This window comes from Aptenodytes patagonicus, chromosome 6, assembly GCF_965638725.1.
Source record: "Aptenodytes patagonicus chromosome 6, bAptPat1.pri.cur, whole genome shotgun sequence".
Classification (NCBI taxonomy): domain Eukaryota; kingdom Metazoa; phylum Chordata; class Aves; order Sphenisciformes; family Spheniscidae; genus Aptenodytes; species Aptenodytes patagonicus.
In genome coordinates this window covers 68,397,136-68,424,629 of record NC_134954.1, presented here as the reverse complement: position 1 = coordinate 68,424,629, position 27,494 = coordinate 68,397,136, and the positions used below count along the sequence as shown (strand labels likewise).

At 43.6% G+C, this 27,494-nt stretch overlaps 1 protein-coding gene across 1 annotated transcript in view; it reads left to right on the top strand.

Moving 5' to 3' along the window:
- Positions 1 to 27,494, top strand: part of TMEM163 (transmembrane protein 163) — a 113,281-nt gene that overhangs the window by 71,071 nt on the left and 14,716 nt on the right. Inside the window, exon 5 of the mRNA XM_076343073.1 lies at positions 17,283 to 17,379. Coding sequence (XP_076199188.1) covers positions 17,283 to 17,379 — 97 coding nt within the window. The remainder of the gene's footprint in view (positions 1 to 17,282; positions 17,380 to 27,494) is intronic.

Here is a 27,494-nt window from a genome sequence, read left to right as displayed (position 1 = left end):
ATAGCCTCCTGGGTACGTACCCTGTGTCAGTTATCTTTTCACAGAGTATGCCTTGGGTTCAGTTTTTGATTGTAAGTAGCCTCTTCAGGTAAATGGGGCAGTGCGGCAAGTAGGCATATTAGCGTTTCAAATACTGCCACGAAACGGTGGATGTTTATCAAGCAGAAGGATACAGCTTTGAACAGTTTTTCTTTTATAACCTTGTATCTTCTTAGGCATGTGACCTTTGGAGAAGCCTAGTCAAGTGATTAGAAACCCTTACCAGTTGCTTAGTTACCATCTTTCTGAAATTTAGACTTAAGTAAACAGCAATAATAAAATCATCTGTGCAACTCTGTATGGTAAGTAGACACCTACTCTGAATTGAATATACCCAAAGGAACTGTCCTTTGCTGTGGTGTTCCCTTTGTCGGCGTGGGTATCTTATGGATAACTATTCCTTTGACGCCTTGTTCACCTGCTCTTTACTTTCTGGTGCAATTCATTTTTGGAAGACAGGGGAAATCAGATATGTACATGGTATCCTTCTTCAGTTGCTAGGTAAAAGTGCTGTATGGCTTCATGAAATGATACCTTACTGCTTTGGACTACATAGAATCATAGAATCATTAAGGTTGGAAAAGACCTCTAAGATCGAGTCCAACTGTCAACCCAACACCACCATGCCCACTAAACCATGTCCCTAAGTGCCGCATCTACACGTCTTTTAAATACCTCCAGGGGTGGTGACTCAACCACTTCCCTGGGCAGCCTGTTCCAATGTTACATTATCTCTTCGAATTTCAAACATACTTTTGCTTATAGTCTATTGTCCAGTTGCCTATGGTCTAGTTCAGGGCACTCCAGAGGCTTTCATCTGGCCAGTGATTTTTGCTTTAAAGGTGATCATTGAAATTGCCCTTTATTACTTTATTACTGCCCCTGTGCAGATTCTGTAAAGAGCCATCACCATTGCCACCTTCTGCAGGGCCACGTCTGCTAGTAAAGGAAGTGGGTACGTCTGTGTGGCTGCTGGGCAAACGTGGGGAGTTAGTGGCTGGTGAGTTTGTGTAAAGACTTCTTTCTTACTGAGAAAATGTGATGACAGTCAAGACCCTAAGACGGAGTGAGCCTCTCCTTCCAAAGTAATTGTGACCCTTTTTTCTCTCTTGCTTATGTTCAGATGACACCACTTGAGAATATTTACCCCAGGGTTTGGTCATGGGGAGCCTTACGGAAGTTATATTGAATATATGTGTATTACATTTAGGCATGCAATATGGGGATTGTGACATATCCTACTCTTGCACCCAAAGCTTAAAAGAATTAGAAACCTCCTTTTATGGGAGGAAATGGCTGTCATACTGCCAGGTGAGGTCTGGCTCTTCTTTCTTTTCCTCTGATTCAAATAAGAGAGCATACTGATCACAGAATCATAGACTAGAATCATAGAATCATTAAGGTTGGAAAAGACCCCTAAGATCATCAAGTCCAACCGTCAACCCAACACCACCATGCCCACTAAACCATGTCCCTAAGCGCCTCACCTACACGTCTTTTAAATACCTCCAGGGATGGGGACTCCACCACTTCCCTGGGCAGCCTGTTGCAATGTTTAACCACTCTTTCAGTAAAGACATTTTTCCTCACGTCCAATCTAAACCTCCCCTGGCGCAACTTGAGGCCATTTCCTCTCGTCCTATCGCTTGTTACTTGGGAGAAGAGACCGACACCCACCTCGCTACAACCTCCTTTCAGGTAGTTGTACAGCGTGATGAAGTCTCCCCATGAGCCGCTCCTCATAAGACTTGTTCTCCAGACCCCTCACCAGCCTCGTTGCCCTTCTCTGGACACGCTCCAGCACCTCGACGTCCTTCTTGTAGTGAGGGGCCCAAAACTGAACACAGTATTCGAGGTGCGGCCTCACCAGTGCCGAGTACAGGGGCACGATCACTCCCCTACTCCTGCTGGCCACGCTATTTCTGATACAGGCCAGGATGCCATTGGCCTTCTTGGCCGCCTGGGCACACTGCTGGCTCATGTTCAGCCGGCTGTCAACCAGTACCCCCAGGTCCTTTTCTGCCAGGCAGCTTTCCAGCCACTCTTCCCCAAGCCTGTAGCGCTGCATGGGGTTGTTGTGGCCGAAGTGCAGGACCCGGCACTTGGCCTTGTTGAATCTCATCCAGTTGGCCTGGGCCCATTGATCCAGCCTGTCCAGGTCCCTCTGCAGAGCCTTCCTACCCTCGAGCAGATCAACACTCCCGCCCAACTTGGTGTCGTCCGCAAACTTACTGAGGGAGCACTCGATCCCCTCATCCAGATCATTGATAAAGATATTGAACAAGACCGGCCCCAGTACTGAGCCCTGGGGAACACCGCTCGTGACCGGCCGCCAACTGGATTGAACTCCATTCACCACAACTCTCTGGGCCCGGCCGTCCAGCCAGTTTCTGACCCAGCGCAGAGTACACCTGTCTAAGCCGTGAGCTGCCAGCTTCTCCAGGAGAATGCTGTGGGAGACAGTGTCAAAGGCCTTACTGAAGTCCAGGTAGACCACATCCACAGCCTTTCCCTCATCCACTAGGCGGGTCACTTGGTCATAGAAGGAGATCAGGTTGGTCAAGCAGGACCTGCCTTTCATGAACCTGTGCAGGCTGGGCCTGATCCCCTGGTTGTCCCACACATGCCTTGTGAGTGCCCTCAAGATGAACCGCTCCATAATCTTCCGCGGCACCGAGGTCAGGCTGACAGGCCTGTAGTTCCCCGGATCCTCCTTCCGGCCCTTCTTGTAGATGGGCGTCATATTGGCAAGCCTCCAGTCATCCAGGACCTCCCCCGTTAACCAGGACTGCTGATAAATGATGGAGAGCGGCTTGGCGAGCTCCTCTGCCAGCTCCCTCAGCACCCTTGGGTGGATCCCATCCGGCCCCATAGACTTGTGAGCGTCCAGGTGGCATAGCAGGTCGTTAACTGCTTCCTCTTGGATTATGGGGGGTTCATCCTGCTCGCCGTCCCTGTCATCCAGCTCAGGGGGCTGAGTACCCTGAGGATAACTGGTCTGACTGTTAAAGACTGAGGCAAAGAAGGCATTAAGTACCTCAGCCAATAAAGGGTGGAGATTGTCCTTGGCTCTCTTTTTGTCATTAATATATTTGTAAAAACATTTTTTGTTGTCTCTAACAACAGCGGCCAGACTGCATTCTAGCTGGGCTTTTGCCTTTCTCATTTCCTCTCTGCACGACCTAACGAGATCCCTGTACTCTTCTTGAGTCGCCTGCCCCTTCTTCCACAAGCGGTAAACTCTCCTTTTTTTCCTGAGTCCCAGCAAGAGCTCCCTGTTCAGCCAGGCCGGTCGTCTTCCCCGCCCGTTCTTCTTACGGCGTATGGGGACATCCTGCTCCTGCGCCTTTAAGACTTCCTTCTTGAAGAACATCCAGCCTTCCTGGACCCCTTTGCCCTTCAGGACTCTCCCAGGGGACTCTCTCAACCAGCGTCCTGAACAGGCCAAAGTCCGCCCTCCGGAAGTCCATGGTTGCGGTTTTGCTGGCCCCCCTCCTTACTTCACTGAGAATTGAGAATTCTACCATTTCATGGTTGCTAAGCCCAAGACGGCCTCCGACCACCACATCTCCCACCAGTCCTTCTCTGTTTGTAAACAGCAGGTTGAGCGAGGCACCTCCGCTGGTAGGCTCACTTACCAGCTGTGTCAGGAAGTTGTCTTCCACACACTCCAGGAACCTCCTAGACTGCTTCCTCTCTGCCGTGTTGTATTTCCAGCAGATGTCCGGGAAGTTGAAGTCCCCCACGAGAACAAGGGCTGGTGATTGTGAGACTTCTGCCAGCCACTTGTAGAATGCTTCATCCGCCCCTTCATCCTGGTTGGGTGGTCTATAGGAGACTCCCAGCAGGATATCTGCCTTGTTGGCCTCACCCTTCATCCTTACCCATAAACACTCGATCGTATCATCATCACAATCGTTGAGCTCTAGACAATCGAAACACTCCCTAACATACAGGGCCACCCCACCTCCTGTCCTTCCTCGCCTGTCCCTTCTGAAGAGTCTATAGCCATCCATTGCAGCACTCCAATCGTGAGAGTCACCCCACCATGTTTCTGTGATGGCGACTAAGTCATAGCTATCCCGCTGCACAATGGCTTCCAGCTCCTCCTGTTTGCCGCCCATGCTGCGTGCATTGGTGTAGATGCACTTGAGCTGGGCTATCGATTTTGCCCCCAGCATTGACATGCCACCCCTAGGCTCATCTCTAGTGGGCCTGGTTTTATCCCCTTCCCCCTTTGAACCTAGTTTAAAGCCCTCTCAATGAGCCCTGCCAGTTCATGAGCGAGAATCCTTTTTCCCCCTGTGAGACAGCTGAACTCCATCTGTCACCGGCAGCCCCGGTGCCGTGTAAACCTTCCCATGATCAAAAAAGCCAAAATTCCTCCTATGGCACCAGCCCCTGAGCCATGTGTTGATCAGGTGTGTTTTCCTGTTCCTTTCAGTATTCTTCCCAGCCACTGTAGAGATTGAGGAGAACACTACCTGAGCTTCTGATCCTTCAACCAGTCGCCCCAGTGCCCTGAAGTCCCTTTTGATCACTGCAGGATTTCTCTCTGGAACCTCATCACTGCCAGCCTGTATAAGCAACAGCAGGTAGTAATCAGAAAGCTGTACCAGACCAGGGAGTTTCCTAGTAATGTCTCTGACCTGGGCCTCAGGGAGGCAGCAGACTTCCCTGTGGGATGGGTCTGGTCAGCATATTGGGCCCTCTGTTCCCCTCAGAAGGGAATCGCCTACAACAATTATCCTCTTTTTTTTATTAGCAGAGGCAGTCATAATGCGTGGGGCTATATGATCTATATGGTTGCAAGGTATATTCTCTCTTGGTTCACAGAATTAAAACCCCCTAATTTTCAGTATTAATACTGTATTTAAATTTTCATGTGCAGATTGGCTCTGCTGTACTGGTTAGCCCGACTAAATGAGCACTCTCTATTTAGGTAGTGTTGAATGAAAATAATCTTCTCAATTCAGACCCAACATACCAGTCACATTGAAAAAACTGTGGATAATTTTATCTTTGCCATACATATGAAAGAGACTTGAAGCACAGATGGCAAAATCCACACCTACCCACAGTTCAGGGCAAACCTCTGTGGCTGGAGAAAAAACTCTTTTGTGATGAGTGAATGGAATAGCTAAGTGATCTGGAAAAATGTCAAATGCATGGAGATAGCCTACAAAGTGCAAATGGCTAAGAACCTACCTCTGCAGCGCTTGTTTAGTTCTCAGCTACCATGAGTTGGTCCTCACGTGGCACATGCATGTCTCTCCTACCCAGTGGAGCACAGTGCAGAGTTTGCAAAATAAGTGTTCACCTATGTTTGGATATCTGCTTTATAGGAGGAGAAATATAGTTTCTTTTTAACCACACTGAAAATTTCTAAACCATTCTTTCTTCTGAAATATTTAGCTGAAATAGTATGTCCAGGTAGAGCGCTAGATACAAGTTTTAGAGGTGCTTCATTAGGCTGACTTACTAAACTGCATCATTTCTCCATAAATCCATTATCCCATATTCAGGCAAAAGTGAAGCAATCATAAACTTTGCTCTTATCCAGGCAGAAATGCATGTATGCATACATTTATGCACGCGCACACACAAAATCCTCACACATAGAATTTATATTAAATACGAAATAGCAAATGTGTATATTTATAAATTCTAAAATCTGTTTCTAAAAATGTGGCATCTGTAGGCTTGGCAATGATTTTACTGGAGCTAGATCCAAAATTATTTAATTTATGAAAGCCTTTCATTTTACTTCACTGGTAGTTGATTAGACAGTATTTGTGTATATTGCCTAGCATTCACACATAGATATAGATATAAAATCAGGGATATGGTGGTGTTCTGTACTGGAATTTGATGATCACCATAAAAACGAGTATTACGGAAATTTTCAAAAGGCTTTAGTTTCCAGCCTCAGGGGAATGGCAGAATCTCTGATCACCTGCTACAAGGCTAGGAGCAGTGATCAGCTCTTCACAAGCCGGGAGGGTAGTTACAAGGCAGGCGTACCATAAGTGCAACTGTACAGTCTGTGCAGACCAGGAACTAGAAAATAGGTTGTAAGAGTTTTCAAAATCTCTGAGTTGTAGAAATGGCTGTTAGCTTTTGTTGGCAGATATTTAATACCTGGAGAATCAAATTATTTATGGAACTGTTGCCCCAGTTCAGCTGCAGGATTTTAAATACCCTGTTCTGCAGCGACTAGTTGAACTCCCGAGGATAATAAAAGTTTTAGAAGACCCATAACGTTTTCAACATGAAATGGATCCCTAGTATAGCTTATCTGAGTCTCAGATATAAATAGCATTTCCCTTGCATGTTCTTTAAGAAGAGGTTAGACCATGTGATAACACAGTATATTTTTTTAATATAATGATTGAGAAATCAGCTTTCAATGATAATTTGGACTATTATTTGAATTCTTTTTATTTTGTAATCTGGTTTGGTTTTTTTTTTATGGTGAGAAAAAGGAGTAGCTGTAACGGTGCTGATCTGGATTCTGGCAGTTGGAGGTGGATTATGGAACGTGGGCGATGAACAGTGAGCCTACTTCGTTCCTTTTAAAGTGCATCTTAAAGTGACTCTATTCCCTCTTCACCCAGCAAGAGGCAGCTGTAAATTCTATGAACAGCTGTGATTCTGTATAGTTTGGTGTCCAAACCCTCCTCAGTAACTAAACCTGATAATAGATAAGCTACACTGCAAACATAAATAAGCAATATAACTGTCTAATTGGACACAAAGAAGCTTAAGATTAGCAGTAGAGCGTGACAAAGAAGCATGAATCTCAAGACTGAGGCTGATATTGCATCTTTTGTCTGTGTATTACAGGAATATGCCACAGTGGCTAGTAATTGTTCTTTTTAGAGTAAGCCCTTTAATGGGTTTAAGAGGCAGATTTTACAGTACAGTCTTCACAGTTCTGGATGTCACCCTAATGAAAAATGTGGCTAGGATTCTCTCAGCAATATTGCAGAATGGGTAGCAAGGAACAAATGTTAGTGAACAGCTCCATTGTAATTTTAATGTTTCTTTTTAAAATAATGGGCAGCAGACCTGTGCTTGTGGCACAGTGTGCAGTAGACCGAACAGGCCCTTTCCTGCCCTAGAGATACGGTACCCGGTCATAGAGGTTTCACCATCACCTGCCCCTGCTGTGTCTGGGGTGTGTGCAGGGGTGGGTATTGCTGTGCAGGCAGACATTCCTAGCACGACTGCTTAGGCCTTTCCCCTGCTTCTTTACATACTCTTTCTTGGTGGCATGAATGGTCCTTGCTCAATTCCTCCTGTTCCTCACTTGTGTGACAGCAGATTAGGATGTGTAGATAGTAAACAGAGGCTGCTGTGGAGGAGAAGGTAGCTGTGAGGAGAAGAAAAGCTGTGGGTCTCGGAAGGACATGGATTGCAGTTGAGATCAAGGGAAGAGAAAGCAAAGAGAGGCCCACATCTGCAACATTCCCAGCCATCCCTTGGCGCCCCAGATGATTGCAAACTGGAACAAACACTTTCAGCCCCTTCTCTCCGAAACATCCTCTGACTTCTTCCCTTTCCATATTCTTTGTCCACTGACTTAGTTCTGAGTCCTCTTCCATTTTCTCTACCCTGCTCCACTTCACCTCCATTGGCCAGAACCCACTGGTTTGCAACCAGAAAATCATTTGTTGGTGACCAAAAATTGAGCTTTTTCCTCCTGAGTTTTCACCCTTTGAGTATCAACATTCAATTTTGCCTACACTTGAGAAATCTTGGGCTGGCTGTGACTGGAATTTTATACTTGGCTACTGTAATCAGACCATAAGAGCTGCCTTAATACAAATATTAAATGAAAGTAGGCCTAGCTTTGTTTAAACAGGCTGACTGCCTCTCATCTAGAAGAAGTGTGGTGCAGATTATTGCAAGCTCCAAGTTACTAATGAAGGAGCATTCACAGAATGTAATTTGTATTTGGTTATGGGAAGAAAGACTGAAAACAAGAGTACCAGCAAAGCGAAGAGATATAAAAGGGTTCCTGTCATGTGGCTAGATGCAGAAGACAATTGAGAAAAATGTATAGAGACTTACAGAATTAGAAAGTGAATGAATGCTGTATGCTCAAAAATACTTTCCTAACTCCTGACATAGGAAAAACCTCTTGGGCAATTGCCTTGTGTGTTGTGCCATATGACTTCCCCTGAATGATTCCATACATGATATTCTCTCTGTCACCCACTAATACTAAAATCCTTTCAAATCGTAGGGAAACAGGAATTAACACATTTATAGTTTTTATTAAATTAATTATAATTTAATTTTTTTCTTACTTAAACTCCAGAGGTTTCATTAGTGGGTTTATTCAGAGATTAAATCCTGTAATCATCATAAAACTGATTTGCTCAGCTTTGCTGAAAAAGATCACATTTCTCCTGGGCTTAGAGCTCATATTGCTCTTATTGGTCTGCAGCTCATTTTAATGCTAAGTTACAGTTCCTTGCAAAGTAATAGTTTTAACACTACCTCTTCACACCAGTGGTGAAAACAGCCTGTAGAGATTTTAATGTTTCCTTTTCTGTGGGCTATTAGGAGCCATTAGTGCTGAAAGGTCTTGACAGAACCTGCAGAGATAAAGATTTCGTGAATTAAATTCATAGGCTTATAGGATAAGTCAGGTTGGAAGGGGCCTCAGGAGGTCTCTAGCCCAGGCTCCTGCTCAAAGCAGAGTCAGCTGTGAGATCAGAATAGGTTGCTCAGAAATTTATCCAGTCAGGTCTTGAAAACATCCAAGGATGGAGACTCCGAAACTTCCCTGGGCAAACTGTTCCACTATTCCCATGGTGGAAAACTCATTTCTCTTAGAGAAATATATCATGGTAAGAGTCTTAACAGTCAGAAAAATACAGAATTAAAATAAACTAGAGTAAACTGACTCTTGGAAGGTAACAGAATTATATGTAGAGATTAGGAGTATTATCTTTTATTTGTAGTATCGTAGCTGTCAGAGAACTGGATGAGGATCTGAAGCTTGTTTTGATGGCAGCTTTGCAAATGTGAGAATATAGTTTCTACCTCAAGAATATTAATAGAAACGCTAGTGGTTTATAATGACTTTTCTCACAGTTCTCTTTGTCACGTTTATCTCTGTAGCTCTGCTGAAATTACTGAAATGTTTTCCATGAATAAGGTTAAGTAATCTTGATACAAGAAAGAAATTTTTTACAGTGAGAACAATCAATGACTGGAACAACCTCCCCAGGGACGTAGTAGAGTCCCCATCGTGGGAGGTTTTCAAGATGCGATTGGACAGGGTGCTAGATAGTCTCATCTAGGCTCCCTTTCCCATGAAAGGTTGGACCAGATGATTTTTTGAGGTCCCTTCCAACCTGGGTTGTTCTGTGGTTCCGTGAGGTTCTTTACACTGGTAAAAGTAATAAAAAACCCAAACAACCCATGTAATCAAAAAAGATCAAGTAATCTGAGATACAGCAATGAATAAAAAAGGTGGGAGAATAGTGCAGTATTTGACAAGAAGGTTAGGTTTTTAATATTGCATTTTAGTTGTATCATCTGTTAACAAAACTGGGAATTAATTAGGCTGCTACTGACAATCTTGTTTTATTCCATACGGTGTCATCACATTTCAGGGATTATTTTAATGAACTTGAAGTGTGGTGGTAAAATAGGTTCCAGGATGTAACAGACATACTACCAAGTACGTGAGACCCCTTTCCCTCTCCGCTGCCCCAAAACAACTGTCTCTGTGAGCTGATAAGAGAAGGTTAACACATTTTTGCAGATTGTGTTCGTATGCATCACTAATTCTTTCTGAATCCTTAATTCTGTTGCACCACCTTTGCTGCATATGAGAGCAGATTGACTTGAGAGGAGTAATTACCAAGAGCTTCATTACAAACCCTTGTTGGTACTGTGTTACTGTATTCCATTTGCCAGAAAGATAGCAGGTTGATAATTAAGAAGGGAAGGCTCTTGCAGTGGCTATTTTATAGCAGTCAACTGATATGAGGAAAACTCTGTTATCAGTCACCCTTGTGTGGCTTACCCCAGATCTCTTTTGAGGTAGTATACAGCAGAGCTTGTCACTAGGGGTGTATTTGTTAACTTTGTTGTTATTACTATTATCTATTTATTTTTTACAAAATGTTACAAAACAAGTAGCTGAGAGTCTAAATCTGGTATCTTACTTCAGGCTGACTGCTGCTTACATGGAAGAGCGATCCCTTTGGCTGGAATGGGTCAACTCACGTAAAGAGTATTCAGTGTGGCAAGAGCCATGCTGAAGGTAAAATTGCTTTATTATGTTGAAGATTAATGACCATAGAGATCTGAGTGAGATTAGTTTTTAGTTCTATGATGGAAATATTACAGAGTTTTAGTCTTATCACTACCTGTGGAGAATCGTAACAAATAATTACAAATATAAGGCAGAATTAAGGATAAATCCATGAATTAGAAGGCTGTTTTGCTGTGTCTGCTAAATGCAAATGAATTGAATAGTTGGACTTTTTCTCCTTAGGAAATTAATTTTGTGATAAAAAGAGGAAAAAAATGTTAACTTACTAATAGCAGCTTGAAAATTGACAGTTTGTGGAGATGGAACCCCCTGAATCTCAGTACTTTTCGTAGCTGCTTGCTTAAAAGCCATTAACTTATGCAAAGTAACAAATTTTTGATTAAGGGAAAGACTATCAGGTGCCTACAGTGATAGATTTCCTTTTCTGGTTTCCTTATGAGTTGTGAGAATTTGTCATCAAAATGAAGAGTTGTGTCTATTAGAGCTCCGTACAGGGAATGCGTTACGGAAAAGATGAGGTGGCAGATGTATGTCATGTAATACAGTTACACTGATCTCATTTTGATGGGTGTGAGTGCAAATATCCAGGACTGGTGTGATACAAAATGGATATTTATAGGGTTGTATAAATATAAATGGGTTGTATACGGGTTGTAGTACTGCTTTCACAAGAATGTCTTTTGGAAATTGCCAGGTTGTAGCACACCCAGAACCAAGCTTTAGATTGGAGACACGAGTTTAGTTTTTAGGATTTAGACATAATTGTGTTTCTGAATTTCACTAGAAGTAAACTAGCAGTAACTGGGGCTCAAAAGCTGTATAAAGTCTTTGGCAGTTTTGAAAGTCCAAATAATTTCATTCTCAATGCCTGAGGCTGCAGTACAACTGATGTAACAGTAGGTTTAATCTGTGACAAAGTTATACTGAAAAGTTGACAAAATTGATGAGTTCATTTTTTAATACAATGAGTTCTGGATTTTCAGATAGAAGTACTGCATCAAAAACACATCAAGAAGTATATTTGGCAGATTGTGATCTGCTACCAAGACCTACAGCAAACTAAAGAAGACTTGGTGGTTTCACTGTTAAAATTGTAATATTAAATCCTCTTTACCAACAACTTAATGATATAGTTTTAATTACTCTTGCATTCCAAGTGCCATTGCTCTAAGAAAAAAACCTTTGGAAGTTTGAGCTTTAGTTCATCTTAAAGTTGATTATTGCCTGGATATCAGAGAGATGCCCTCACCTTGTCCTTTCTGAATTAGTCTATTATTCTTTAAACTATACTGCATTATGAAAGATTCCAGAAAGCTTATTGTTTCTGAAAATCAAATCATGGTTTTCCATTACATTTTAAAATGTTTTGACTAAATTGTCTCTGTTCCTCTTTCTTTTTAGAAGTAATACGTAAAAAACTCTGTATACTAGAGAGGTATGGATTTGATGGGTGGACTGTCCGGTGGGTGAGGAATTGGTTAGATGGTTGCATCCAGAGGGTAGTGGTCAATGGCTCAATGTCCACATGGAGATTGGTGATGAGTGGCATCCCACAGGGGTCCGTATTGGGACTGGACTGTTTAATATCTTCTTCAATGACATAGACAGCAGGATCGAGTGCACCTTCAGCAAGTTTGCAGATGACACCAAGCTGAGTGGTACGGTCGACACGCCAGAGGGATGGGATGCCATCCAGAGGGACCTGGACAAGCTGGAGAAGTGGGCCCGTGTGAACCTCATGAGGTTCAACAAGGCCAAGTGCAAGGTCCTGCCCCTGGGTTGGGGCAACCCCCAGTACCCCTACAGGCTGGGGGATGAAGGGATGGAGAGCAGCCCTGCTGAGAAGGACTTGGGGGGACTGGTGGATGAAAAGCTGGACAGGAGTCAGCAATGTGCACTCGCAGCCCAGAAGGCCAATCGTATCCTGGGCTGCATCCAAAGCAGCGTGGCCAGCAGGTCGAGGGAGGGGATTCTGCCCCTCTAATCTGCTCTGGTGAGACCCCACCTGGAGTACTGCATGCAGCTCTGGAGCCCTCAGCATAAGAAAGACACGGACCTGTTGGAGCGGGTCCAGAGGAGGGCCATGAAAATGATGAGGGGGGTGGAACACCTCTGCTATGAAGAAAGGCTGAGAGAGTTGGGGTTGTTCAGCCTGGAGAAGAGAAGGCTTCGGGGAGACCTTCTTGCAGCCTACCAGTACTTAAAGGGGACTTACAAAAAGATGGTGGCAAACCTTTTAGCAGGGCCTGTTGCGACAGGCCAAGGGGGAATGGCTTTAAACTAAAGGGCGGGTAGATTTAGACTAGGTAGAAGGAAGAAATTGTTTATGCTGAGGGTGGTGAAAGGCTGGCACAGATTGCCCAGAGAGGTGGTGGATGCCCCATCCCTGGAAACATTCAAGGTCAGGTTGGACGGGGCCCACGGCAGGGGGGTTGGACTAGATGACCTTTAGAGGTCCCTTCCAACCCAAACTATTCTATGATTCTATGATAATATATTACATGGAACTGAGGGAGATTTCAGATTCATGCATTCTTCATTAGACCTTTTCTGTTGCCTGTCAAACCTGTAGTGATCAATTATTTTGCATTATAGATCAATTATATCGCTAATAATGTAGTAGATATTTAGTGGGAAGCTCTTATAGTAACTCACGTAGAAATGGCTGTAAAATAAGTACACAATCTTCAACAGGTGCTGGAGGTGTAAGTGGTACTGGTGGCATATGATACGTGGAGATCTGTTCATCATGGGTGTCGCTGGACAGAGAGTACCCTCATGTCTTAGCAAGAAGATACCAATGTTCTGGAATATGAGGGCATTAGGTGGACCACTAGTTGCTCCAGAGAGTCTGAATTTCTGGCAGTGATCATGGGGGACCTGGAGATTGAGGAGTGTTTATTACACTATGGTGATTCCAAGCCAGGGTTGTCTGTAAAATCTTCACTAGGTTTTCAGTCCAACCTCACTTCTGTATAACTCCTCTTTCATTAATTTTTATGGGTACTTCTGAGTTGTCTTGAACTTGTTTAGAAATGGCAGTTGGCTCATCTAATTTAATTGAATGTTATTAATGAAATGGCATTTGCCAACAGCCCTGGCACTAACACCCGTCGTGTGCAGTTGGAGACACTATTTAGTTACAAAGCAGTTGAGTAATTGTTAGCAGGCTTGTATTAAAGTTTTCGTCGTCTAATGGCTTGAAAATAAAGCAAGGTTACAACAACCAATTACAATTTGTTTATTATGTACTGCAGTTAAAATTTCAGATTAATTTTTGGAGGTTTCTTATTTTGTACATTTGTAGTTGAATTTTGCATGATTTGCAGTCTAGATAGAAATTATTTTTCTGGCAAATGAGATTGAAAGAAGACACTATGCAATATTTTGTTCTAGTGGTTTTGCAGATAAACTGATACACTCAAGAAGACAAGAAACATGTATTTTTGCACTTAAAGTACTATGCCATTACTCATGAATTTTGCATGGCTATGGATTCCAAAAGCCAGCATATAAAGGAGAAGCTAGGCTTGCTAAGGATGATAACTGAGTGCTGATTCAAACCTCAGACCGCATTTCTGTCTGCTATTAATACCCTTGTCACTGTTATGAACATCTTCCTTTCTTCTTTCTACTTTTAGCTATTTCTGGTTAAGTAGGTGTATGGGAATTCTTTTGACACAGTAAAACTGATCTGGGGAATAAGAGAAGCAGCTCAAGATTGCTGAAGTCATTACTGATCTGCTGGCATAGGCAAAGATGCAAAATATTTGCTGTTAGGCTTGGGTGTTTGGAGAGTTTACAGAGATAACCCCAAACTCTCCAATATACATGAGAACCGAATCCAGCCAGTGGTCAGGGCAAGTGCTGGTTCCCTGGACACATTAGACTTCTGCCAGCAAGGCTCCTGTCAAGCGAGCCCTTAGGGAATGTTTGCCTGTCTTCCTCAGAAGATGTGTGCAAGGAATAGAAGGTATGCTAAGGGAAAGTAATGATGCTTCGCTGTCTTCTCTTTCCCATATCCTTGGCATTCAACAATATCTATTGGCACAAGAAAGTTTAATCTACTGCTTCCAACTCACAGATTTGTGGCTGTGCTGGTTTAAACCTGCTGGGAATGATAGAAAAGCTTGTCTTCCGGTGTTGCTTTCAGATGAAATGTCAGCATATTCTTGCATGAAATGTATGTATCTTATGTCAACCTGTCACTGGCTCAGCAAATGACCTTAGATGAGTCAGCCAACTTTTGTGGACCAGTTCTGTGTTCAAGTTACCTAATGCCTGCATTTGTCCCAGGTAAATGAGCAGAACTTTTAGTATATGTTTCTGTACCTCACCCCCAAAAAATAAAATAATCATTACAACAGAATCTATTGTGAAGGATTGTGCAGTACAAGCTTCTTAGGTTATGGCAGTGCTAAATCTTACAGAATTAATACATAAAGGTGGTACTGAAAAGTTCTGAGTTTGACAAAAGTAGGTGAAGAGGCTCTGGACAGATCTCTGTGCAGTGATCCATTCAGATAGAGTGAAACTGCAAATCTCTGAAAAGAATCTATTGCAGAACAGGGACCTGCTTGCAAATATGCAATGGAAAATGGAAAGCCCTCTAATTTTCAATTTTACTCATTCTTCTTGGGATATGAACCTTCCTCCCATCTGTATTACCATTTAATGATCACCTCTCGCTGCAGTATTGCAGAGAATCCATCCTGTCAGTTTCTTCCTCTATCACAGATTATGGGCCAGATTTTTTGTTCTTGTGTTTGAGTCTAGGGGAAGGACTCTAGGGTAATCAGACTGTCTCAAGCCTTTTCTGCCTACTTTTTACAACAGGTTATGTTCAACAAGAATGAGGGCTGTGTTGCAATTTACTACAAAGGAGTTAAACATCTGTCTTAAAATAGGTGTAGCAGAGTTTTGCCTACCTGAGACGAGTACCTCATCTACCATACCACTCTGTTGCTAGGAAGGATGCTAGCCTCTACATTATCTGTACTCCTCTGTAGAAGGGTAGCCCCTTTACTGAGAACTTGTCTGTAGGATTATGTGGCTTGTCCACAGTGTGGTTTAGTGTCGCTTGTGTTGGGGAATAAAATGACCAGCTACTCACCTGCGCCACTGCTGCAGCTGTGTCTTCTGACCTAAGCAGAGCAATGCCAGTTCAACTGCAGTCTCTAGATTGAGCTTGATGTGAACGTTACATGTGTTGCCAAGCACCAGATGGCCTGATGTCTGAGTTGTTGAAAATAGTAGCATGCTACTGGAATAATTATAGCATCCGTAAACTGAGCTAACAGATAGGTACCAAATGATGAATAACAAACAAAGGAATACAACTTCTGAAGAAAAAAATGTACATATAGGTATCACTTCTTAACTATTTCATGCTTTAAATGTTAAAATTGCTTTTACTGTATATCTATCTATAGTAGTAGAATTTTATATGAAGAGCTATTAGTAAAATGGAGTTATGGATATATCAATACCATTATTGTTTGTGTAGAGGAAGTCAAAGCCTATCCTTCATACTTCATATCCTGAAGTATTTCACAGCAAGAGGAACTCCATCTCAGAGTAGTATTGGTCTGTATGTTTGAACAAAAGCAAGAGTTTTCTCTTTTACTGTGAAGTTCTGGGTATGCATTATGTGCCTTGTAAACCTCATTGTGCCTGTGTGTTGTGGTTTAACCTCAGTTGGCAACTGAGTACCACACAGCCACTCGCTCACTCCTCCCTCCCCTCCCTGCCCCCGTTAGGATGGAGGAGAGAATTGGAAGAGTAGAAGTGAGAAAAACTCGTGGGTTGAGATAAAAACAGTTTAATAGTTGAAATAAAATAATAATAACAACAATAATAATGATGTAATAATAATAATAATACACAAAGCAAGTGATGCACAGTGCAGTTGCTCACCACCCGCCGACCGATGCCCAGCCAGTCCCTGAGCAGCGGCCCCCCGGCCAGCTTTCCCCAGTTTCTGTACTGAGCATGACGTCCCATGGTATGGAATGTCCCTTTGGCCAGTTGGGGTCAGCTGTCCTGGCTGTGCCCCCTCCCAGCTTCTTGTGCACCTCCAGCCTTCTCAGTCGGCAGAGCATGGGAAACTGAAAAGTCCTTGACTAGTGTAAGCACTGCTCAGCAACAACTAAAACATCGGTGTGTTATCAACTTTGTTCTCATGCTAAATCCAAAACACAGCACTGTACCAGCTACTAGGAAGGAAATTAACTCTATCCCTGCCGAAACCAGGACACTGTGTCCTATACAAAACTTAATTATTCTCTGTTACTTTATCTTCTTTTCATTAACCCATTTGTTTGCTTTTTATAAGACTGGATTCTAAGCTCTGCAGGGCAGGAATAGATAGTCTAATTCTGCACAACACCTAATCTGATGAGACTCCGATCCTTATTTAGGTATTGAGACACCCTTGGACAGCCTATGAAGTGATGCACCTAACCTACTGATTTTTTTTAGTAGCTGCACTTAAAATCTTTTTTCTTGGAGATTTGGGGAGGAAACAGATGTTTCAGGTTCTGTTATGCTACTGACCAGATTTACCAAACATCTGTCCTGGTTTGGTAAAGAGAATAAAGTTCCCTTGATTATTTCTAATGCAAGATCCTAGCAAAACAAACAAAGAGAAACAGACCTCTAGAGGACTCTCTGATAAATCATCAGGAGCAGAAGAGACATGTCTTTCTCTCTTGCTCTGAAACATCATCTGGTCTGCCCTGTCTTCTCACATATAATCCAGGTTTTAAGAACTGGAGAGGAATTGGACGTTTATTTTCATTCTCTTCTTTAATTCAAGTCTCTATCTTTAGCTCCTTAAGTTTTTATTATTAATATTCTGTTGTGTGTTATCCTTCAGCAGTGGGAGAGTTGACAACTCCAAATATGTTCTTAACATTTCTTTTTTTCTCTTTTTTTTTCCCAGAGCTTGTGTTATCTTGGGTGTCATATTCCTCCTGTCATCTCTATGTATTGTGATCAAAGCCATTCATGATCTTGCGAAGAAGGTGCTTCCAGAAGTGGTAAGGTGATTCATGTTCTTTAAAAAGTTCTTTTTATTCCCTACACTGCCAGTGAGACAAAGGCCAGCATCTCCTTTCAACAAGCCCTGTTGAACTCAGCAAAGCTGTGGCAGGTGCATATCCTGCCTGGCTGCACATACCGGTCCTAGTCTTCAAGGAGTATTTCTTCCTTATGTGATGAAGTCTAGTCTTTATGGGTTTTTATAGGCTTGACCCCATCTTTTCTTCTCCATGGTTACCTTTATGGGCCAAATCTTTCTCAGCATAATCACTTAAAGCTTTTATACAGGACTGTAAGAGTTCGCTTACAGAGAGGAGGTCTCTCTGGGCTTAATGAAAGTGGTAGAATTTTATGAGGAGAATGTTTCCATGGTTTACTACTCCAATGGCTTCAGTATTTTATTTTTAATGTGGAAAAAATGTATTTTTGGATTGTATTTTTTTGTTTTCCAGCTCTTGCCTCCAATTCCAGAGCTATGTACGAGTAGCAGGAATGAAACAGGTGAGGGGAGCATGCTGGGTGAAAGAGCTGGCTTTTCAACTGGCTCACCATGGAGCATCACAAAAGGCTTTTCTCCTGCTCTCTGCTTTCTTTTGGTTATGAAAGCCAGCCCCTACTTGGCCTATAGAGCAGCTCGCCCCAGCGGCCTTTCTCTCAGCTCTGCTCTGTCCTATCCTGCTTGCTTCCTTTCAGTAGTGGGTATTAACTTCCCTAAGCTCTACTCATCCAAACCAGCTGCTCACTGGGAGAGCCATTTGGCAGTAGTTCCACTCCCAGAAGACTCTTGCTAATGTGCTCAAACAAAATGAGGCTTCAGTTCAGTTATTGTACATATAACCTGACTTGGACCTTTTGTATTCAGCCTTCATGAAGTTTGGTGTATTTGTAAGTGCGTGCAGACTTTCACATCAGGGCTTCACCCTGCCAAGTACCATTCTCAACACATCACTAGACAGAAGCCTAAACTCTGCACTTTCAACCAGGAGATGGAGGCAGAGCTGGAAAAAAAAAGCCAAAATGGAATTTCAACTTGTTACCCACTGTTAGCAGTGCAGATGACCTACTGGGTCCTGTGCTCTCATGGAAACTTCCAAAAAGCTGGGCAATTACAGAAACTTATTTTCAGTGGTTTAGTGAAATTTGGGCAAAGATGAGTAGTGTAGCAAAAGCCCATGAACTAATGCGTTACTGAATTGCAGCCAGGTGCGTTGTTTGACCACAGGTGATTCATATTCTCTTTGCATTTTACTTTTCCTCTTTTCCAGTCTTCATAATTTACTGCCTCCTCAGCTCTGCCAGCATAACAGCACACGTAGTTGTTCACCAGCCTGGTTCTGTCAAAATGATCTAGGTTAGCTTAAACACTTTTAATAGTCAGTTCTTAAACTCAACCAAAACATTTTGACAGAACTGGGTTAGGGAGTGAGCATGGATGCCGTTGTACCAGTAAGGCTGAAGGAGATCCTGATAAGGGTGAGGGGAGACCCTACAGTGATGGCCACCTAAAGGACAACCTCTTAACTTGGCTGTACCCAAACAGTGCATCTGGCTACAGTTTGACTCCTGTTTAGTGAGAAAATGAAATATATAGTCTTGACACTGTGAAGCAGAAGTAAAGTAAGAAGGGAGGCTGCAATAATAATTAAAACACCCATTTGGTGAATTTATGGTAGCGTAGATCAGATTAATTTGGATGTCTCAGTCTAATTCATTGTGGGCAAATGCCCTAATATTCCAGCAGTAGGAACAAAAGTTTAAAAGGTGTGTCATCTATATCTCACTCTTCCATCTTTACAGGTACTGTCTACAAGTGAGGTTCTGTTACTTACATGGGGAGAAATGTCTCCTATTTGCAGCATCAAAGTTATCTATGACTTGCAGACATGTTGTACTTCCTCATTTTTAATTTTTGAAATGCATTTACAGCAGGAAAAAAATATGAAATCAGAGCTACAGAAAAGTATCCCCGAAGAGAAGATCCTATTACATTTCAAGGGTCCTGTAAGAATAATTTGTACAGATCCCTTTTGTCACAATCTGCCTTGGATTCAGCCTTTGGTGCGCTAAAACTGTGTCAAATAGGTAAAAGTTAGGGTGGATACTGCTTACATTTGACACAGTATCAGGATAAATAGATAATTTTGCTCCTGTGACATCGGGCTGACTGTTCTCTCGAAAGATGTATCTGGCAGGGCACAGACTGTGGCTGACTGGTGGCAGGGTAAAAGCCACATGCACACACGTAAAGGATTTTCATACCTTGCAATTCTGCCTGGAAAGTAGGTTAGAACAAGGGATGAAAAAAAGATGGTACTTCTGTTCAGTGTCTCTTAAATGACATGGCAAGGATTCTCATTTCAGAGTCTTTCAGTACACCTCACTGTGGGAAACTGATTCAGTAAGGGTTGCATGACAGGTCAAAAATATCTCTGTGTAAACTAAGAATAACACTGAAAAATGAGGAGACCAAGAGAACAGCATTACTGCTGCAAGTCATGGCCAGTGAGGTATTATGCCTAAGAGTTGCTACATTAAAAAATAGTTGGGGGAAAAGGATGTTGTTTAATAGAAACCTTTTCAGTTGCTCTAGCTGTGCCTGAATCTGATGCTGATTTTCTGTTTGTGTAATGCTCCCTTAGCTGCTCTGTGTCTCACCAGAGATAGTCATTCTTCCCAGTTGTTTGGGTCTTTGCTGATCGAGTATGTTCTCAGCTAATCTGCAGCTGCCCAGGCAATATCAGTAGCATCTTAGCAGAGTGGAAATCTGCTCAAATTAAATCAGTAAGGGGGAGAAGTTTCTGCCTCTACTCTTTTATCTAGGGTGCTGTCTTCTACTTCTTGGACCACCAATGAACTAATTGCTAATGATACTAATTTCTGTAATATCTTATAATGTAATTTAGCTATAATGTATGGACATACATGGAAAAATAATAGAACAGCGTTTTCTGCTAATGGCTTTTTGCATAGCAGTGAAGTAACCAGTTCTGCATCAAAATAGTGACCTGAAATATTTGCCGGTGGTGGTTTCTGTATTACTGGGATTTCATATTAACGTGCTACTCTGATGCCAGGGAAGTGTCCTTGTGGTGTGAGCAAGGACAGAACATTAAGACCAAGAAAAGGTAGTGTAACTCCACTGGTGTCCCAAACTGGTATAAAACCAGGGTGAAGAGCTCTGCACTAGATTAAGAGGACGTATGCTTCAGCATAAGTTTCACATGTGCATCATAGTCACATGATTTTTTTGGTACAGTTTACATCTTTATTAGTCTTTCTTGAAGCAAAGGTCATTGAAGATGTGGGTACTTTTCAAAGCGTCTTGTGAAATTTTAGATGTGTGACTTCAATTTTAGGGGAGATAATGTGGCTAAAATCCAACTGGAAAATGTTGCTCTTGGTGTTCAGATGCTGAACACAAAGCTAGTATTGTCAGTCTCGAAGGCAGAAATGGTTTGGAATGCATTGCTCTACTGTTCATAGGGGATTCAAAATTATCGTAATGTTAGTGCAGAGCAACATGACTGACTGCATCGTTCTCAGAACTATAAAGTCTCTTTTTACATCTTAATTTGTAGTAAACTTCAGTGACTTTGTCAGCATGGAAAATTGGGAGCAGTTATAATTTCTCTGAGTTCCTTTAACTTGCGAAAGGTTTGGAGAAAATACTATGATATGGACAAGTTTAACTTAAGAAATCATAGAATCATAGAATCATTGAGGTTGGAAGAGACCTCTAAGATCATCGAGTCCAACCGTCAACCCAACACCACCAGGCCCACTAAACCATGTCCCTAAGCGCCTCATCTACACGTCTTTTAAATACCTCCAGGGATGGGGACTCCACCACCTCCCTGGGCAGCCTGTTCCAATGCCTCACCACTCTTTCAGTAAAGAAATTTTTCCTTACATCCAATCTAAACCTCCCCTGCCGCAACTTGAGGCCATTTCCTCTCGTCCTATCGCTTGTTACTTCGGAGAAAAGACCAACACCCACCTCGCTACAACTTCCTTTCAGGTAGTTGTAGAGAGCGATGAGGTCTCCCCTCAGCCTCCTTTTCTCCAGGCTAAACAACCCCAGTTCCCTCAGCCGCTCCTCATAAGACTTGTGCTCCAGACCCCTCACCAGCCTCGTTGCCCTTCTCTGGACACGCTCCAGCACCTCAACGTCCTTCTTGTAGTGAGGGGCCCAAAACTGAACACAGTATTCGAGGTGTGGCCTCACCAGTGCCGAGTACAGGGGCACGATCACTTCCCTACTCCTACTGGCCACACTATTTCTGATACAGGCCAGGATGCCATTGGCCTTCTTGGCCGCCTGGGCACACTGCCGGCTCATGTTCAGCCGGCTGTCGACCAGCACCCCCAGGTCCTTTTCCGCCAGGCAGCTTTCCAGCCACTCTTCCCCAAGCCTGTAGCGCTGCATGGGGTTGTTGTGGCCGAAGTGCAGGACCCGGCACTTGGCCTTGTTGAACCTCATACAGTTGGCCTGGGCCCATCCATCCAGCCTGTCCAGGTCCCTCTGCAGAGCCTTCCTACCCTCGAGCAGATCAACACTCCCACCCAACTTGGTGTCGTCTGCAAACTTACTGAGGGTGCACTCAATCCCCTCATCCAGATCATCAATAAAGATATTAAACAAGACCGGCCCCAGTACTGAGCCCTGGGGAACACCGCTTGTGACCGGCCACCAACTGGATGTAACTCCATTCACCACAACTCTCTGGGCCCGGCCGTCCAGCCAGTTTTTGACCCAGCGCAGAGTCCACCTGTCTAAGCCGTGAGCCGCCAGCTTCTCGAGGAGAATGCTGTGGGAGACAGTGTCAAAGGCCTTGCTGAAGTCCAGGTAGACCACATCCACAGCCTTTCCCTCATCCACTAGGCGGGTCACCTGGTCATAGAAGGAGATCAGGTTGGTCAAGCAGGACCTGCCTCTCATGAACCCGTGCTGGCTAGGCCGGATCCCCTGGTTGTCCCGCTCATGCCTTGTGAGCGCCCTCAAGATGAGCCGCTCCATAATCTTCCCCGGCACCGAGGTCAGGCTGACAGGCCTGTAGTTCCCCGGATCCTCCTTCCGGCCCTTCTTGTGGATGGGCGTCACATTGGCAAGCCTCCAGTCTTCCGGAACCTCCCCCGTTAACCAGGACTGCTGATAAATGATGGAGAGCGGCTTGGCGAGCACCTCCGCCAGCTCCCTCAGCACTCTCGGGTGGATCCCATCCGGCCCCATAGACTTGTGAGTGTCCAGGTGGCATAGCAGGTCATTGACTGCTTCCTCCTGGATTACGGGGGGTTCATCCTGCTCGCCGTCCCCGTCTTCCAGCTCGGGGGGCCGAGTACCCTGAGGATAACTGGTCTGCCTGTTAAAGACTGAGGCAAAGAAGGCATTGAGTACCTCAGCCTTTTCCTCATCCTCGGTGACAATGTTCCCCCTCGCATCCAATAAAGGATGGAGATTCTCCTTGGCTCTCTTCTTGTCATTAATATATCTGTAAAAACTTTTTTTGTTGTCTTTAACGACAGCGGCCAGATTGCGTTCTAGCTGGGCTTTTGCCTTTCTCATTTCCTCTCTGCACGACCTAACGAGATCCCTGTACTCTTCTTGAGTCGCCTGCCCCTTCTTCCACAAGCGGTAAACTCTCCTTTTTTTCCTGAGTCCCAGCAAGAGCTCCCCGTTCAGCCAGGCCGGTTGTCTTCCCCGCCCATTCTTCTTACGGCGTACAGGGACAGCCTGCTCCTGCGCCTTTAAGACTTCCTTCTTGAAGATCGTCCAGCCTTCCTGGACCCCTTTGCCCTTCAGGACCGTCTCCCACGGGACTCTCTCAACCAGCGTCCTGAACAGGCCAAAGTCCGCCCTCCGGAAGTCCATGGTTGCAGTTTTGCTGCCCCCCCTCCTTACTTCACCAAGAAGCGAGAATTCTATCATTTCATGGTCGCTAAGCCCAAGACGGCCTCCGACCACCACATCTCCCACCAGTCCTTCTCTGTTGGTAAACAGCAGGTCGAGCGAGGCACCTCCCCTGGTAGGCTCACTTACCAGCTGTGTCAGGAAGTTGTCTTCCACACACTCCAGGAACCTCCTAGACTGCTTCCTCTCTGCCGTGTTGTATTTCCAGCAGACATCCGGGAAGTTGAAGTCCCCCACGAGAACAAGGGCTAGCGATTGAGAGACTTGTGCCAGCCGCTTATAGAACGCTTCATCCGCCCCTTCATCCTGGTTGGGTGGTCTATAACAGACTCCCAGCAGGATATCTGCCTCGTTGGCCTTCCCCCTCATCCTTACCCATAGACACTCAACTGTACCATCATCACAATCGTTGAGCTCTATACAATCAAAACACTCCCTAACATACAGGGCCACCCCACCGCCTCTCCTTCCTCGCCTGTCCCTTCTGAAGAGTCTGTAGCCATCCATTGCAGCACTCCAGTCGTGAGAGTCACCCCACCATGTTTCTGTGAGGGCGACTAAGTCATATCTCTCCCGCTGCACAATGGCTTCCAGCTCCTCCTGCTTGCCGCCCATGCTGCGTGCATTGGTGTATATGCACTTGAGCTGGGCTATCGATTTCGCCCCCGGCATCGGCACGCCACCCCTCGGCTCATCTCTAGCGAGCCTGGTTTTATCCCCTTCCCCCTTCGAACCTAGTTTAAAGCCCTCTCAATGAGCCCTGCCAATTCATGAGCCATGATCCTTTTTCCCTTGTGAGACAGCTGGACTCCGTCTGTCACCAGCAGGCCCGGTGCCATGTAAACCTCCCCATGATCAAAAAAGCCAAAATTCCTCCGACGGCACCAGCCCCTGAGCCACGCGTTGATCAGGTGTGTTTTCCTGCTCCTTTCGGTATCCTTCCCTGCCACTGCAGGGATAGAGGAAAACACTACCTGTGCTCCCGATCCTTGAACCAGTCGCCCCAGTGCCCTGAAGTCCCTTTTGATCGCTGCAGGACTTCTCTCCACAACCTCATCACTGCCAGCCTGTATAACCAGCAGCGGGTAGTAATCAGAAGGCCGTACTAAACCAGGGAGCTTCCTAGTGATGTCTCTGACCCGGGCCCCAGGGAGGCAGCAGACTTCCCTGTGGGACGGGTCCGGTCGGCATATCGGGCCCTCTGTTCCCCTCAGAAGGGAATCGCCTATGACAATTACCCTCCTTTTTTTCTTAGCAGCGGCAGTCGTAATGCGTGGGGCTGACTGCCTCACCCTAGGCGACCCCCCGGATGGACCTTCATCTACGTCCTCGCTTGCCTCGCCCTCAAGTTCCAGAAATGAAACAGATCAAGCAATTAAGTATCTGCTTGCTAATTGTAAGGTGCTATGACTAAAATCCTAAAAGCATAGTCAGTCACTTCTGAATAATTCTGGATCAATTATACAAAGTTCATTGTATTTCTTGTTGCATATAACATACATTGGTTACGTATCTGTTGGTTCTTAATATACATGTAGCAAGAAAGGTATTTCCTTGGAAAGAATTTATGAGATCTTTGATGTAGAGATTCTGTTGTCCTTGAAGTGGATCTCAGAAGAGTTGCTGTCATGAAAATACTACCAATAAGAAAGGATATAAAATTCACATGACTAAGAAATAATTTGAAATGCTTTTCCAAATGTTTTGAACACAGATTTTCTTTTACTTATGTGGACATTTAGAAACAGGAGTCTTCAGTATTGTTGTCATTTCATATGATGTTTTCAGCTCACCAGGATTCGGAGAACCAAAAGGAGCATGACAGGTTTACATGTTAATGGCATTTCCAGCTCGACCACCTCATCCTGTAAAGGGCTTAAACGTCCACAGTTTCTTGTTAGACTGCAGAGGGAAGCTACTTAATTTACAGGACAGGAGCTCAGGTTTAGCTCAGTCAGGCATTTTTCAGTCACCTATTTGAATTCTCTTTTATTCCATGCCGAATGTAATTTTGTTGAAACACTGAGCGACAGCACTTCTGATCTGCACTGGCATAGAAGAGAGGACAATTAGAGCTCCTGACTTTCTGCATTTCTTAATACTGCTTCTGCCTTTCTTTCCTGCTTTTTGTTTGTTTTACCTCTTTCTCTGTGTTAAGTAAAAATAAATAATAGGTAGTGTATGTCACTACACGTGCTTTCAGCACAGGCAATGTTTTTTGTAATTCTTTTGAATGCTTCAAAACCTTGGGAAGCACAGAAATGGTGTATTTCTCCTCTTGGTTCTCTTGCTTGATATGCCAAAGACTGTAGTTAACTTTGAAATAGCCTATAAGGCAGGATATGAATGACTAGGTAGATTAATTGGTTTAAAATATGGATAAGTTTAATGATAAGTGTTTGTCTGGAATTTTGACTCCTGGTAGTGTGTGTGTTTTCTATAAGCAACAGCAAGCGGGGCCATACTGGGTCAGGCTAAAGGCCCATCTTTGGTCATTACTGACTTTCTTCATACCTTTCTTTTCAGTTTTATCTCCATTTTTAGATGAGGAAGCTTGAAGAGCCCACAGGATTCAAGGTATAGGGGTCACCAGGGTTTTATACAATATGTTCATTTTTGCAAATTACTATTGAGCACTGAATTGATATTTTTACAGAACTTTAAGTGTAGATTCCATCTCCTGCAGCTAACAGCAAGTTCAGAAATTGTCCCTATGAGGTAAACTTAGAGTTTTCCCTGTGCACAGTACTTTATATTATAATTAAAAAGAAGCCTGCCCTGAAAAATGACAGTCTGTGTCAGGAGAGTTGGCCAGTGAATTAATTATACACTTACTATATAATTCTGAATTTGTATTAATTATACACTTCTTACTGTCATGGGGAAAAGTTTCTTTTCAAGTAATTGAGATATATGTTAATCCTCAGGGTTCAAAATACAGTCCCTTGTGCTAGCGTTTTCAATATTTGCGATGTAGAGCAGTGTTTTCTGACAACTGATCCATAGAATTGTATTGCTTTTTGTGGTTTTAAATGAATTAATTAATGAAGTCATGAATTACAGGGTTGATGATAAGGTAGATGTAGGAGAAATATTGCAACTGAAGGGATCTATTTGTCCAAAAAGTCTGGAAACTGCCCATGTTGAATATATGCAGTGAGAAGTATAATGGATTTTTTTTTCTCCCACATTTTTGACGCTTTGGACATTACTTTTAGTGAGCATCAGAAAATGTATTATGGATCTCTGATTTTTGGGCAGAGGAGTAAATGATGAGAATTAAGCTTTCATGTCCCTTCCAGAGAGGATCTGTCTGGATGTAAACTTACTTTGAATTTGCAGAGATGCTTCATTTTCCTTTGGAGGCAAATTTGTGTGGGGGTGTGTATGTAGACGCAGTTTCTGCATGCATCAACACATACGCGCAAGTCACTTTCTTTAATCAAGCTGTGACTGCCATTCTCATTTGCCTGAAAATATTTTTAATTAAACTTTCTTACTTTATGAATTTAGAGATGAGATGACATTTTCCACTCGTCTTGGAACATGTTGGTTTTGAAGGAAATCTTAATGTTTCTCTCCTATTCTTATATAGCGAGGCTGCGTAGATATTTGGGTAAGACTTCCTGTAAAAGGTAGGTGTACATGTGCTGTATAGAGCCCATACAGTGCCCCCAGCCCTTCCCAGAATTTTTAAGTGACACTGTCTTAGACTTTCTATGCGTGTGCTGTACAGTGGATCTGCCCAAACGCTATGCATATGTTTGCAATGAGGAGTAGCTGTGAACATGCTATTGTACACCTGGAAAACTTGAAAAAATATGGAAAGATCACAAAATCCAAAGAAAACAAATTTTTTTACAGGAGAGAGAGATGTGCCATTAATGTGTGGGAACCTTACAGCTACAAATTCCACTTCTTTCTGTGTTGTTCTATTTTTTATATAGCTGTGAATTTCTTACACAGCTGTGAATCGTTACTCTTTGAGGGTCTGCTTCAGCATGACGTGCCACAGTTATTATTTCAGTTTCACATCGTTGACCCCTAAGGAAATATTTTTCACTGATCAGATCTTTCTCTCTCTTTTTTTTTTTTCCTTCTTTTTTCCCTTTTTTCTTTTTTCCCCTTTCCCCCTCTCTCCTCTTTTTCTTTGTTCCTAATACACTTGCTGGAAGTGTTAGAAGAAGTAGGCCAGCTGCTCTTTTT